The following is a 13,515-nucleotide window of genomic DNA, read 5'->3' on the forward strand; positions in this document are numbered from 1 at the left end:
TATATATATTATATATTTATTTATTAACGGGTGGCGGGACACCCCCACTCCCGCCCCGTTTTCTAACGGGAGAAAAAAATTTCCCCCTACCCATAGTCCCCGCCTCAATTGCTATCCTATTCCTAACGATCTAATTACTTTGAAATAATAACGATCTAATTACTTTGAAATGAAATTCTTGTTAGGAACTTTCTATTACACAATCTCACACCTAATTGGCTAAGTTATTGTGCAATCACTTTAGGACTAAGGATTTGAAACAATTCAAACATATTACTTTTTTTTTAACTCATAAATACAAGTTTAATGTGTGAAACGAACCAGCTCAATTGACCACTTCAAAAAGGCAAAGTAAAGTAAAAGAGAAGCACAATTCACATACTTATACATTTTGGAGGACCAAATAATCATGAAACCACTTTTCATTGCTTCCTCCCCTCAGCAAAGCATATTCTTTCCCATTTGCTATTACAATTAAACTATTAAGTCGGATTCTCTCTCTTTTTCTCGCCATTAGATACAAAAAAAATATATACATATAATCATCCAAATCATAGAGTCGGACTCATTTGCCCTAAATCGAAAAACCCTAGAAATCGAGTCTTCAATTTTTCCTTTTCTCTGTCCAGTTTCAGTCCCTGATCTGATCGATCTGAAAATATGGATGAAGAATACGATGTGATTGTGCTTGGAACCGGTCTCAAGGAGTGCATCCTCAGTGGTCTCCTCTCCGTCGATGGCCTTAAGGTTTCCTTTCAACTTTTTGTCCTTTCTTTATGCATATTTCCATTTTTTTCCAATCCGTTTTTGATTGAAGTTTTCATTTTCAGCTCAATCAATTCCCAAATTGTGGATTTGATGTTTCGTTCACCGTTTTTGGTTTTATTCTGTAGGCAGTAAATTCGAGGTTTTGAGATCGATGGGTACCATAAAATTAGTTGTACTTTAGCCGGGAAAGTTGTTAAGTTGCTGTGGATTGCTATTCGGGTTGACAGAGTGTGGAGGTCGAAGGATTCGTATTGTTTATGTTTAGTCAAATAAATTATTAGATGGAAGTGCAAGATTGTATATTTTTAGTGTTTAGCTTGTACTAACATGGGTAATCATTGAAAGAGTAAATGTTTCTAATCTGTGTTTTGTGCTAGTGTGAGTTTGCTTGTTATTAAGAAAGTTGCAAGAGAATTTTTTCTTGGCTGGATGATCTATGCAAGATTGTTTACAATTTGGTCTGTAAATGCAGCTTATAGTATCTGTCATTTGGGGAAACATGGTTGGGCTTAATTAGACATACTGATTTAAAGGCGAGAATGGATCTAATCGTGTATGATTTGTGGTATAATGTGAAAAATCCATTCTTAATATATATATATACATACTGTACAATGGTTGAATAGTTGTAAACTTCTGAAGAAGAAAACATTGATTTAGGGCATGTCTACAGTTTCTAGAATTGAAGCAATAAGCTCTTGGAGAAAATGAGCATTTTGGTCTTCTGATTTGGGTTGGTTTGCGATTGTGGAGATAAAGGGAAAGAAATAAATTAATCTTATAGAATTTGGAATTTCATTTTTTGTGGGAATTGGATATGGAAATGATATTAATGAAACTTCTTTTGTTTTGGTAAAAGTATTTCTATTGCATGTAAATGATAGTAATGAAACTTCTTTAGTTGTAAAAAGTATTACTATTGCTTTTCCTTTCTTTCCAGAATACAAATGTGTTGTTTCTTTATTAGGCTTTAGTAATTACCAAAACTACGATTCAGAGTTTTTATAAATTTCCTTGGCTATTTATTTTCTTAGTCCTCGGTCTGAAGTTGTTGTGATGCTTCATTTTTTTTTTTAATAGGTTCTGCATATGGATAGAAATGACTATTATGGAGGAGAATCTACTTCACTTAATCTTGTTCAGGTATATATCCTGGATGTTTGAAGGGCTGTAGATGCAACCTTTTGAACTTTTTGACATTTTCTATGGCATGATTCATTGCAGCTATGGAAGAAGTTCAGAGGAAGTGATAATCCTCCATCAAACCTCGGTTCTAGCCGGGATTACAATGTTGACATGATGCCAAAGGTTTTTCTTCTTTTTTTCTTTTTTTTTGAAGGTTTTGATTTACACTCTTAAGAAATTTTTGTTTGTCTTTGATACTGATTCTCATGCTGACTAACTTGTTTTTCTTTTCAGTTTATAATGGCAAATGGTGGTCTTGTAAGGGTCCTCATTCATACTGATGTAACTAAATACTTGTACTTCAAGGCTGTTGATGGTAGCTTTGTCTATAGCAAGGGCAAGGTATAATAATATCCTTCGAAATAAAAAATCCCTGTATCTGGCAACTATGAATTGTTCAAGTAATCATCTTAAGTTTCAAGTTCTGTACTGCAACAGGTTCACAAGGTTCCTGCAACTGACATGGAGGCCCTTAAATCTCCTTTGATGGGTATTTTTGAGAAGCGTCGTGCTCGCAAGTTCTTCATATATGTCCAGGCTTATAATGAGAATGATCCAAAAACACATGAAGGGATGGATCTGACACGAGTGACTACTAGGGAGTTCATTGCGTATGTCATTAGTCTTAAAACACTTGCTCTAAGCATGTATCAAAAAAGTTTTGAAGTCCAATGTTGGGAATGGTCTCTGTAGTTTGTGTACTGTGTTAAGAATTTTTCAAGTTATCTGGTTTGTGAACCAGAATCTACTTTCTCAGTAAAAGAATGTGGACTAACTTGGATTCTGCTTATTGACAGAAAATTTGGTCTTGATGACAACACTATGGACTTTATTGGCCATGCATTGGCACTCTATAGAGATGATCACTACTTGGATGAGCCTGCATTGGACACTGTTAAGAGAGTAAAGGTAAGAACATATTTTGAGGCACTGGTTGTATATTGCTTTTGAGGTTTTGATTAATGATGAGTGAATTTTTGCTGCACTTGTCTAAATTCTCTTAATAATCTGACAGTTGTATGAGGAGTCTCTAGCTCGTTTTGGAGGAGGTTCACCGTACATTTACCCTCTGTATGGGTTGGGAGAGCTTCCTCAGGTTTGCCTATTACTGTTCTTCCTGCTGCTGTTTGAAGTAGACTCTGGCGTGTATGCGGGGCCATGCTCTTTTATCTCTTCTTAATCTTCAGTTGTTACTTCGATTATATGTCAGCTATAACTGTCTGTTAAATTTCTCATTGAACACTCTTATGTACTTGAAATTTTACATTGACATTTAGGCATTCGCTCGTTTAAGTGCTGTCTATGGTGGGACCTATATGTTGAACAAACCTGAGTGCAAGGTACGTGTTGTCATGACTCCTTTACTATTTCCCAAACTTCTAAGAGAAGTAACAAACTAAGGGACAAAGAGGACAGAATACTAGGATGATTATGCATTTATGTAAAAGATCAACACGTGACATGGAGTTGCACTCAATTTCCAGGTAGAGTTCGATGAGGAAGGAAAAGTCTTGGGTGTCACATCCGAAGGGGAAACAGCTAAGTGCAAGAAAGTTGTTTGTGATCCTTCCTACTTGCCCAACAAGGTACTTTACCTCATACTGCAGTTTCTTTCTGTAAAAAGGTTCCTTGAGCTTTCAAGATTCGGGCTTTGTAGATGTTCTAACTTTATGCCAAGGATAAAGTTAATGTTTACTTTTGTCTTTCTTTATCAGCCAGTATGCTAGAAGCAGGGATATCTTAAATCTCCTATACAAGTTTCCAAGTGTTGTTTGTACAGCCTAAAATGTGTATTTTTCCAGGTTAGGAAAGTTGGAAAAGTTGCTCGAGCAATTGCAATTATGAGCCATCCCATTCCAAACACCAATGATTCTCATTCAGTGCAGATTATTCTCCCTCAGAAACAGTTGGGTCGCCGCTCAGACATGTGAGTATATGTCTGATGGCTTGAAAATAACCTCTTTTATGATCATCTTCTTTTTGTTGTAAAATATTCTTGAGTTTAATACAGACAATTTGTATCAGAAGAAATGCTGGAATGATATTTTCCCAGGGCATACTTCACTTGTTAAAACGGTAGTTTGGCAAAATGAGTTCTCCCTTATGTCACTCAGAAAACCATGTTTTTGTCAGTTTGTTCCTGCTATTAAGTTTTGTACGAGTGTTACGACGAAGCAAAAGTGATATTGAAGGAGAAGCTTATGCGGAGATTGATAAAATAATAGTAGTTGCTTCTGCTCTGTGGCATGTTCATTTCTCATCATTCTTTCTTTTTTCGCATGCAACTCTATTATTTTGAATTTCATTGCCTTCTTGAAAGGAAGGGTCTGAAAAAACTGCTTGATCGTGTTGATGGTACAATTGGTTTTGTCTTGTTCTGTAATTGTTTTTATCGGTAACAAGTAAATTTATAGCATTTGACATTCAAAGGTGCCGACTAATTTATCTGACTTATTGGAACTGTTGGTTTTGTAGGTATGTATTCTGTTCTTCTTACTCTCACAATGTTGCACCAAAAGGAAAGTTCATTGCATTTGTCTCGACAGAAGCTGAGACTGATCACCCTGAGACTGAACTTAAGCCGGGGATAGATCTTCTTGGGCCTGTGGACGAGATATTCTTTGATATTTATGACAGATATGAACCAGTCAATGAGCCTTCTCTTGACAATTGTTTCGTATCAACAGTGAGTGTCTCTTGACTGTCATTTTCGTGAGACTGCTTCATTATGAAACTTCTCTCACATGGCGTACCTTTTGTTCAATGAAACAGAGTTATGATCCGACAACTCATTTTGAGTCAACTGTTGTGGATGTGCTCAATATGTATACCATGATCACTGGAAAGGTAGGGATGAAAGTGCTTGAGTTTTGGAGTACAGATATTTCTACGTGTCGTTTTTAACTGCATGTTCTGGTTGTGGATTTATTTTTGTTAGTCTGATGCTTCTATGCATGCTCAGTGCTGGTTCCTTCTATCTAGTCAATCCATTGATAATTCTTTACCGGAACTTGGTTTAACATTTTAACCACTAGATTTACATTCTTCAGTTATACGTTGACGCAGGATATTTAATCAGCACACTGATATATGCTTAGTTTTAGTAGACTTAGAGAGTTTTAAAACCTCTGAGATTTGCAGCTCATTGTGAGCTGAATTTTATCATACGTGGATGATGTTTATAGATATTGATGCTAATTGGGAACATAGCTTGCTACAGGCTGTTACATATGAATTCAAAACTAAGTAAAAAATTAGCAGATTTGCTGAAATTAGGCAAGAAGGAGAAGAGGGAGGAGAGAAGAAAAGTCAGGGTTCACACCTAAGAGAGAGATCTTCAAAATTTTGTTCAAAATTGCCCTGAGTATTGACTCTGTCTGAATATACTTTTAGATCATTCAATCATTAGTAGTGACAGTTACCCTGCTTTGCATGATGGTATATGTTATAGGTATCTAGAAAATTTTTTAGTTGAACGTGCAAGTTTGATTAATGAGTATAAATGTTTTTGGTTTACACAACGAATAGGATTTGTTTATGGTGAAGTACTGATCGTGTGTTCCTCTTACTGTGGAAGGTGGTGCTAAGATAACTGTTAAAACAAATCAGGATAAACATATTTAAGATGGTCTAATGCTTAGGTTGTACAGTAGATTGATTATCTGTTCTAATTCATGTTGTACATGTTAATATATGATGTGTCTGTGGAGTTGAATCAGATGCGTATAGGGAATTCCGACATTTTCGTTGAGACTTTGCATGCAAATTGGTTTTTTCTTTAACAAATAGTCCATAAGATAATAAATAAATGCAAAAGAGAGTCCATTCCCAAAGACCGAATGAACAAAAGACAATGTCTGATTTATGTGAAGTAGACCTTGCTGTAATGCATAGCCAGCTATATTGTTCTCATTGAGGGACGATGACCACTAAGTTGTAAGTTGAAACATCACATTTGATTTTTGGAGCAGCATTCAGTTATGGCTTGACATTTCTTATTTGAGGTTGCTTATTACATTCTTGAGGTTGATTAATCTACATCTCTGAGAACTTTTTTTCTAGTCACCGATCTCCAAAATTCATGTTTCTGGATAAAAAGCCATTGGAATTTATGTACTTTTTTTTTATTCCCTTGGCTTTTTCTTTTTCGTGTCCTTGCCTTCATCCCTCACTGATGTAATGCAGACCTTTTTTTCCACAAAAAAAGGGAGCAGCATATCCACCTTGTTTCCTAACGTACCAAACCCCAACCGGCGAAAAAGAATCTGGCAGTCACCCAATACTCCCTGATGTTCAGACTAATCTCTAGCGATGAATACTTGATAGTTTATTTTTTTTGTATTTTCAAACTTGTAAGTGTGTGTGGGCTTGGGGTTGGTGCCAGCAATTTTTTAATTTTTTTTATAATTTTAATGGGTGATGGGAAGAAAGGAGCTGGGAGGTGGTGGATTGGTAGGGAGGAGGAGAAGGGAAGCGAAGGAGGAAGTAAAAAAGCAAAAGAAAAGTCAAGAAAGGAAATGAATTTGAAAAGGAGAGCGTGAGAATTGAATAAACATTGAGGGTGGCTGTTCTAGAAATATCAATATTATAGTAGTGTAATGACTATTAAAAATGTTGGCCACAAGCATGTTACTTTGTTAATTCTGCATGATATTTCTGAAATCAATATTCAGTTCATTTTTTGTGCGAGCTATTCTTTATTTCTGCCATCTTATTCTTCTCTTTTTACCCTTCATTATGGCTCCCTTCAATTTATTTGTTGCAGAATTTCAAATGAAACCTTTTTTTTTGGTATTTTCCCCCTTGTTTTGCTGGCTAAGGATATGAGTTGGCTTATGCGTCTTGTTAAGTTGTTCCAACAAGGCCTTTTACTACCTGGCAGTTGGAACCATGTTGCTGTTTGTAGCTTGTAGATACTAATGACTAAGTAATTGTCTGCTAATCAGGTTCTTGACCTCAATGTGGATCTAAGTGCTGCCAGTGCTGCTGAAGAATGAGGAACTCTGTGTTTGTTGATGCATATGTGCTACTCTCTGTTTTTAGCCTGCCAAACTCTTTAGATATAAGATTTTGGCAGGATCTGCTATGTAAAATTGGATTGAGTTGAATTTGATCCTTTGTTTTCCTTGCAGAATGTCCCATAAAATGCCTTAGTGTCATCAGCTTCCTCTTGAAAATTATTTGTTTATGCGGTTATGGTCGGTGCTTTCATCCTTTAACCTTTCTAGCTTCTACCCTTGGGAACTGCATCATTGATATGGTGCTAGGTTAGTTTGGAACTGGAGAAGGATGCTTTCTGGATATATTTTGTTGGATTACTTAAGGGGGTGCTTGGGCAGCTCAAGAGTTTAGCCCTTTTGGATGTCCTCTGGATTCCAAATGGCTAATATAATTGATCTCAGTTATCCATTTGCTAATTTAGCTGTATGAATTGTTATCAATTTTTATTTTTATTTTTTTTTAGTTTTTTGAGCTATAGAAATTTGATTGATCCATATGTCCTTGAATAGGCTTGTGAACTTAGATAGTTCTTAAGATGAAATTTATCTCTGCATGTGCCTGGGTTGGCATTGTCCATTTTGGGGCTACTAACAAAGAGTGTGTTTCAGTAAACATGCATACTTCAAGTTTTCAACTTCTTGTGGCCGCTTGAGTGATTGATTGGCCATTTCTAGGGCTTCATACAAGGGAAAATGTCTAATAACATGATAAGCTTCATCTTCTTGTTGCCAACCAAATGGTAGCCTTCATACCTTGGACGATATGGTTATTCAAGACGATGAAAAATGATGAAATGAGCTCTAAGATGGTTTTGGGTTTCATTTTCTAAGGCATTTCCTCAGTCGTGTGTACGGCTAATTGTGCCCAAATTTGCAAATCGTTACTGGCTGCATCGCATCGAATTGTCGTCAGGATGGGTTCTTTTATTTATTTTATTGACTTACTAGTATAGGATAATCATATGCTTGCTGGTCCATTGGGTGATTTACTTAAAAGTGGATCACATAATGAAGTCATATGTTAACAAGAAGTTTACGTTTCAGTATCAAAATTGGGTTTAGCGATTCTAAAAGTTTATTTAAATGCAAGTGGGAGGAGGAATTTTGCAAAAGATATCAGTTTTTCCGTTGGTACAAAAGAAATGACAAAAACTAATGCAAAAGTTGATAATGTCGTTTACACTCTTGAAACGGCCAAAAGCTTCAATTGCCTCAATGCTTGCATCAAACAACAAAATGAGTTTAAGTTTAATGTCTCAACATCTAACATAACAGACTTCAGTTCTTTCGGAAGGTTTGCCCTCTTTAATCCAAACAAATGAGGGCAATTATCATGTATGAGAAAGAGACACAGGCCAATTATGGTTCCTTAATCACATGTTTGTCAATTTCCATGTGGTGTGTCTATTTGGATGCTTATAGCAGTTACAGCATGCTTAATTGTACTCTAATATACATCTAGAAGTTGTCTTCCATCAAAGTTATGTAATAGGATGTTGATGCAAATTCTTGAAAAGAAATGCTTGGCCTTGCCAAATAACATTTAGTAAAAAGTATCTATCATGAATGTCGGAACTTGAAACAGTTAATCAGTAGATTTGACAGTTCAAACATGCACAGTTGTAGACTTGTGGGGGTTATAAGTGTTATCTTTATAAAACTGATTTTTTTAGTATTGTTAGAGATTTACAGTGTAATTTTATTAATTCTGTAGATTTATAGTATTTGCTGGGGTTCTTCAAATATATTGTATCTGTGCGTGTGTGATGTAATTTCTGCCATTAATGCAGGTTTAATCAAAGTATGATTTTTTATTTAAAAAAATTATCTATCAAGTGATGTAGCGTGAAAATGATAATATGTTTCTTATACCTAGCAATTGGACGGATTAATATTGGGTTTTCATTTAAATGTGTTACATTTAACCCGTCCAACTTTAGATTGAGTTAATTTTGGGTTGGGTCATATTGGGTCATTTCAAACCCATGACCCAAATATGACCCAATATATTAATTAATAGATTTTGATACATAAACTCTCTCAAATATATTTTCACATACAAAAAAAAAAAATTCACACACATAAACACATTTTCACATAGATAGACATATTTTCACACACTAAAACACTCACAGATATAAACGCACACTCACTTTTTAAGCTCTTTTGAAATACTTTATTTTTACACATATAGACACACTAAAATACACATGTATGATATGGGAGGAGATAAGGGGTTTTGGCGTGAGTTAGTGGTGTCAGAAATGGATTTAGCGTAGTGTGTATTTTGCAGTAAAATAAAGAAGGAATCGTGTTATGAAAGCAAGGGTAGTTGCCTTGATCAATTAAGATCTCTTTAATGTCCAATTCTACACTGGTCTACCAGATTTGAGAATGGGAATAGCGTACTAGTACAACAAGAAGTGGGAAAGACACATATGATATGGTGTCTGCAAACTTTCCCGGATTGTTATGTTTTCCCAAATTTTTTTTTATGTTTTATTGAACGTATTTTTTAATTATTTTGTTATTATATATTAAATTGTTAGAGTATATTTTTTTATATAAAATTTTCAAAAATAACAATCCAAATGGGCTTATATTTGATTGCATGACAAAAGAAGAAGTGGCCAAAAATATTATGGAAGTAAAAGGAGTGGAATGCTCTGAATATAGGAAAATAATAAAACGTCGACGCATGCAAGTAAGTATTATAGCTAAGTAGCTCATATAATTGTGTTAAGTATTCATACATGGAGGCCCTGCTTTGGCTCATGTCTCATGCTGTTTCATGAACAATGAAATGTTTCTGTATCCCACATCTCATCCCTTGTAATTTGTTTATTTGTTTTTTTAATTTAAGTTGGGTAATGTGTGCCTAACACAAATACCAAAATCGCCCAAAATATATGTAGATTTTTATTACCCAATCCAAAATTTGATCCAATACCCAACTTACCCAACCCAACCTCTCAAATTAGTGGGTGGGTTGTTGGGTTTTGGGTATAATTACCAGGTCTAATGTTTCTAAATACATTGAGATTTCTAAATATATATCGAACCTGCTATGATTAGTTTCTAATATATTTTGCTGCCACGCTTTTGACTCTGATATTGTTCAAAGTCTTCCTTGCTAATCTTGGGCTATTCCTCATTATAGCAATCCAATAAATTTGTTTTTAGTGACTTCCTTCATCAGTATTGAATCAACCAAATGCACTTCTAATACCTGTTCAACTTTTGAAAGACTCGTATCATATCATAAGATCTCAATATTTATTTATTTTTATGTATCAACGTAACTATATATCTCCTCTAAAAAGGCAACGCAACTCCCAACCATTATCCAATGGAGATCTCATTTTTTATTTTATGTTGAATCAATTTATAAAGCACAGACTGAAAATTGTGAGTTCCTATCAAAAGAGCCGCATTTGCTAGAAAATTGTGAGTTCCTATTATAACTCATCATTAATCTAGGGGAGATTCACTTTAAATACTTGGCTCCTTATTGCTGAGATAATGCCTTAACTGGAATTAGTGCTCTCAACTCTCAAATGTTCATGTGATTAGGGATTAAAATCAGACATAAGTTGTTGAGCCAATTTTACTCCAATTCTACATTATGCAGAAGCGGTGGATCTAAAGAGGTCAATGGGGAACCTGAAAGGGATTGAATCGCTACCGGCGCAAATGGGTGCTTATGCACCCTCTGGTGACACTTTTCGAAAATCTTGGAGATTCAAGAAATTTGATTTCTTGACCTATATCCAAGAAGAGTTTTAAGTCTATTCGTGGTAGCCAACTCAGCCCAACTGCGTTGGTTTGTTGTGCCAATATCTATAGTGACGCAAAATAAGATGCTACGATTGCCATCTAGAATGGGAACGTTTATTTATCTTCTTCTTCTGGAACTAGGTTTGCTTTCTATTTTTTCTGACCATTTTATTGGATTCGTGTCATTTAATCTTGAAATATAACTAAAAAAATTGAATAACCACTTTTTGGCTCTGTACTAGATTAACAGCTGTTCCAATGTAATTGCATGGGGTTAATAATTGTTGACTCTCAAGTCAAATTGTCTCTTCTGAATCTGAGGGAAACTAATTTGATAAAATAAAAACCGAAAACAAATCTAATTAATCCAAAGAATAACATATCTTCAGTTTAAGTAGGACGAAATACTTGGAGCAAAGTTCAAAACGTCAAATATCACACGTCAATTACTTTTGTTCATAGTTATTAAACCCGGCCCGGCCCGGCGGTCGAACCGGTCAAACCGGTGAACCGGGCATGAGATCGGGCTGGGTTTCAAGTTGGATCGTTTAAGCAATCAAACCGTTGACTAGTCAACGGATCGGCGGTTCGACCGGATCAAACCGGAAACCCGGCCGGTTTTGTCTAAGAACCAGGTTTCATATAAAAATTTTATGCCTATGCCGAGAGTCGAACCTTATACTTCTGATACATTGCAACAACGACGCAACCGCTAGGCTACTTGACGAGATAATGATAAGGCTACTTACTTATAATATATAAACACTTTCCATTTTATCTTTCTTTTTCATTTCTCTAAAACAAATTTATTTGGAATCTTCTAATAAAAATTTATGACCCCCAAACTTATGAAATGGACTTCAAAAATAACATATTACATAATTCATTTTAAAAACATATATTATTTTTAATAATTTTTTGCACTTAAAATTTATAAATAAGTTAGATAATTACACTAAACATAGATAAAATTTTATACTTGAAATTTGGTGTATTACTAAATAACTTTATATTTTATTGATTCTTATATGAATTAATTTTTTTATAGCAAATTAAATTATATGAGCATTTGCTATGACATTATTTATTATAATTTATGTCATATATCCTATATCAACATTTATAATATATAATATTTAAATATATGTAGTGACCCACTGGTTCAACCACTCACCCACCGGTTGAACCAGTGACCCGTTGACCCACCTCCTTCGCCGGTCTCCCCTCCGGGCCGAGTTTAATAACTATGCTTTTGTTTCTTGGGACAACTGCTCACCTTAAGGAACAAACGAGGACAATTCATCAACTATGTAAATGGAAACAAACTCTTCCGAATTAATCTTTCTACGCCAACAGTGTATACACTGTCATCATTAGATAAATGGTAATTATAAAAAAGTTAAATTTGAAATTCAACTTTTACACAGATGTTATGAATTCAACAGTGAAAGTGTATATACTGTCAGTGTATATAAGATTTACTTAATTCTATCATGTAATTTGATCTATTTTTGAATCACGTAACGATTCCATCCTCCTGCATGTGAATGCAATAAGTTTTGTTTCGATGGTTCATATCCACCGGAACTGGCTTATAGTTTTTTGGGCGTTAACTTTGAGGAGTTTTGTCTTCTATGATTAGTTTAAGCTATTCTGAGTAACAAAAATTTGTTCTGAATACTGAATGGGATACCGATGCATATGAGAACTAGCCAAGTAATTATTTGATTATTGGGTAAAATACCAAAAATCTCCTTATAGTTTGTTAAATGTTCAATTTAACTCCATCTGAGTTGAAAACTTACACTATAACTCCCCATGGTTTTAACTAAATTGAAAATTGGATGGAAAGTATCTAATCTAACAATTATACGTGCAATGTCAATATTGCCCCTATATAAATGAACTCCCTATTATTTGTCGAATGTTCAATTGAACTCCCTCTGATTTGCAAAATCACATTATGACTCCCTACGGTTTCAACTAAATTGAAAATTGAATAAAAAACATCTCACATATGGTAGGGGTAATATTGACATATCACACACAACCGTTAGATTTTATACTTTCTGTCCAATTTTCAATTTAGTCAAAACCACAGGGAGTTATAGTGTAGGTTTCCAAACTAGAGAAAATTAAATTGAATATTTGTCAAATTACTGGGAGTTTTTTGATATTTTACCCTTGGTTATATCAAGTCCACTCTGGACGTTGCTAATGTGACCGTTGTTTCTAGTGAAGTAGCAATTAATATGAAACGTCAAGTATGACAAATACTATAAGGGGACAAAATACAAGTCATTTTTCAACAGCAGCAAGCAAACTCCTACACGCCAGTGGCATCATTAAGGATCCTCTCAACTGATAATATAACCCGGTTGCAAGGTAGCAGCTATTACAGGTTCTGAAACCAAGAAAAATCCAAGACAAGCTATACTTTTCTTGTGCAGTGATGAAACAAAAAACCGAAAACAAGAAAATATTCAATAAAGCAAAGCACATAGAGCATGAAAATGTGAATCCACCAACAGATATTTTTGTTGAATTTACTGTAATAAGCAAGCATTTTGAGGCTAATTTATGTTTATTTAAGCGTCCAAATATTGACTTTGGGTACATGTAAATGAAAGAACAATTTCAACATAATATTCATAACTTTGGGTGGGCTAAGTCACATTGTTAGAAACCTCTGGAATTTTCGATATTATCCCTATATCTATATGATATATCTCTTAGATTTTTGTAAAACCTATATGGATGAGGAAATTAAATATATAGAATATAA

General features: G+C 34.7%; 1 protein-coding gene across 1 annotated transcript; it reads left to right on the forward strand.

The window, feature by feature from the left end:
- Positions 1-394: 394 nt before the first annotated feature.
- Positions 395-7,370, forward strand: LOC113781291 (guanosine nucleotide diphosphate dissociation inhibitor 2). The gene is made up of 13 exons (XM_027327239.1): positions 395-747; positions 1,849-1,911; positions 1,993-2,076; positions 2,188-2,295; positions 2,392-2,564; positions 2,751-2,862; positions 2,969-3,049; positions 3,231-3,293; positions 3,438-3,539; positions 3,756-3,880; positions 4,429-4,639; positions 4,726-4,800; positions 6,900-7,370. The coding sequence occupies exons 1-13, from the start codon at positions 661-663 to the stop codon at positions 6,948-6,950; spliced, it is 1,335 nt and encodes a 444-aa protein (XP_027183040.1). The 5' UTR covers positions 395-660; the 3' UTR covers positions 6,951-7,370.
- The last annotated feature ends 6,145 nt before the right edge of the window (positions 7,371-13,515 follow it).

The sequence above is a fragment of the Coffea eugenioides genome, chromosome 1 (genome assembly GCF_003713205.1).
Source record: "Coffea eugenioides isolate CCC68of chromosome 1, Ceug_1.0, whole genome shotgun sequence".
Lineage (NCBI taxonomy): Eukaryota > Viridiplantae > Streptophyta > Magnoliopsida > Gentianales > Rubiaceae > Coffea > Coffea eugenioides.

Excerpts from the sequence above, each read along its gene's own strand:
- LOC113781291 (XM_027327239.1), top strand. The coding sequence starts at position 661 with ATGGATGAAGAATACGATGTGATTGTGCTTGGAACCGGTCTCAAGGAG. Across the intron at positions 2,863-2,968 it reads ACACTGTTAAGAGAGTAAAG|TTGTATGAGGAGTCTCTAGC; the intron begins GTAAGAACATAT and ends ATAATCTGACAG. Across the intron at positions 3,294-3,437 it reads TGAACAAACCTGAGTGCAAG|GTAGAGTTCGATGAGGAAGG; the intron begins GTACGTGTTGTC and ends CTCAATTTCCAG.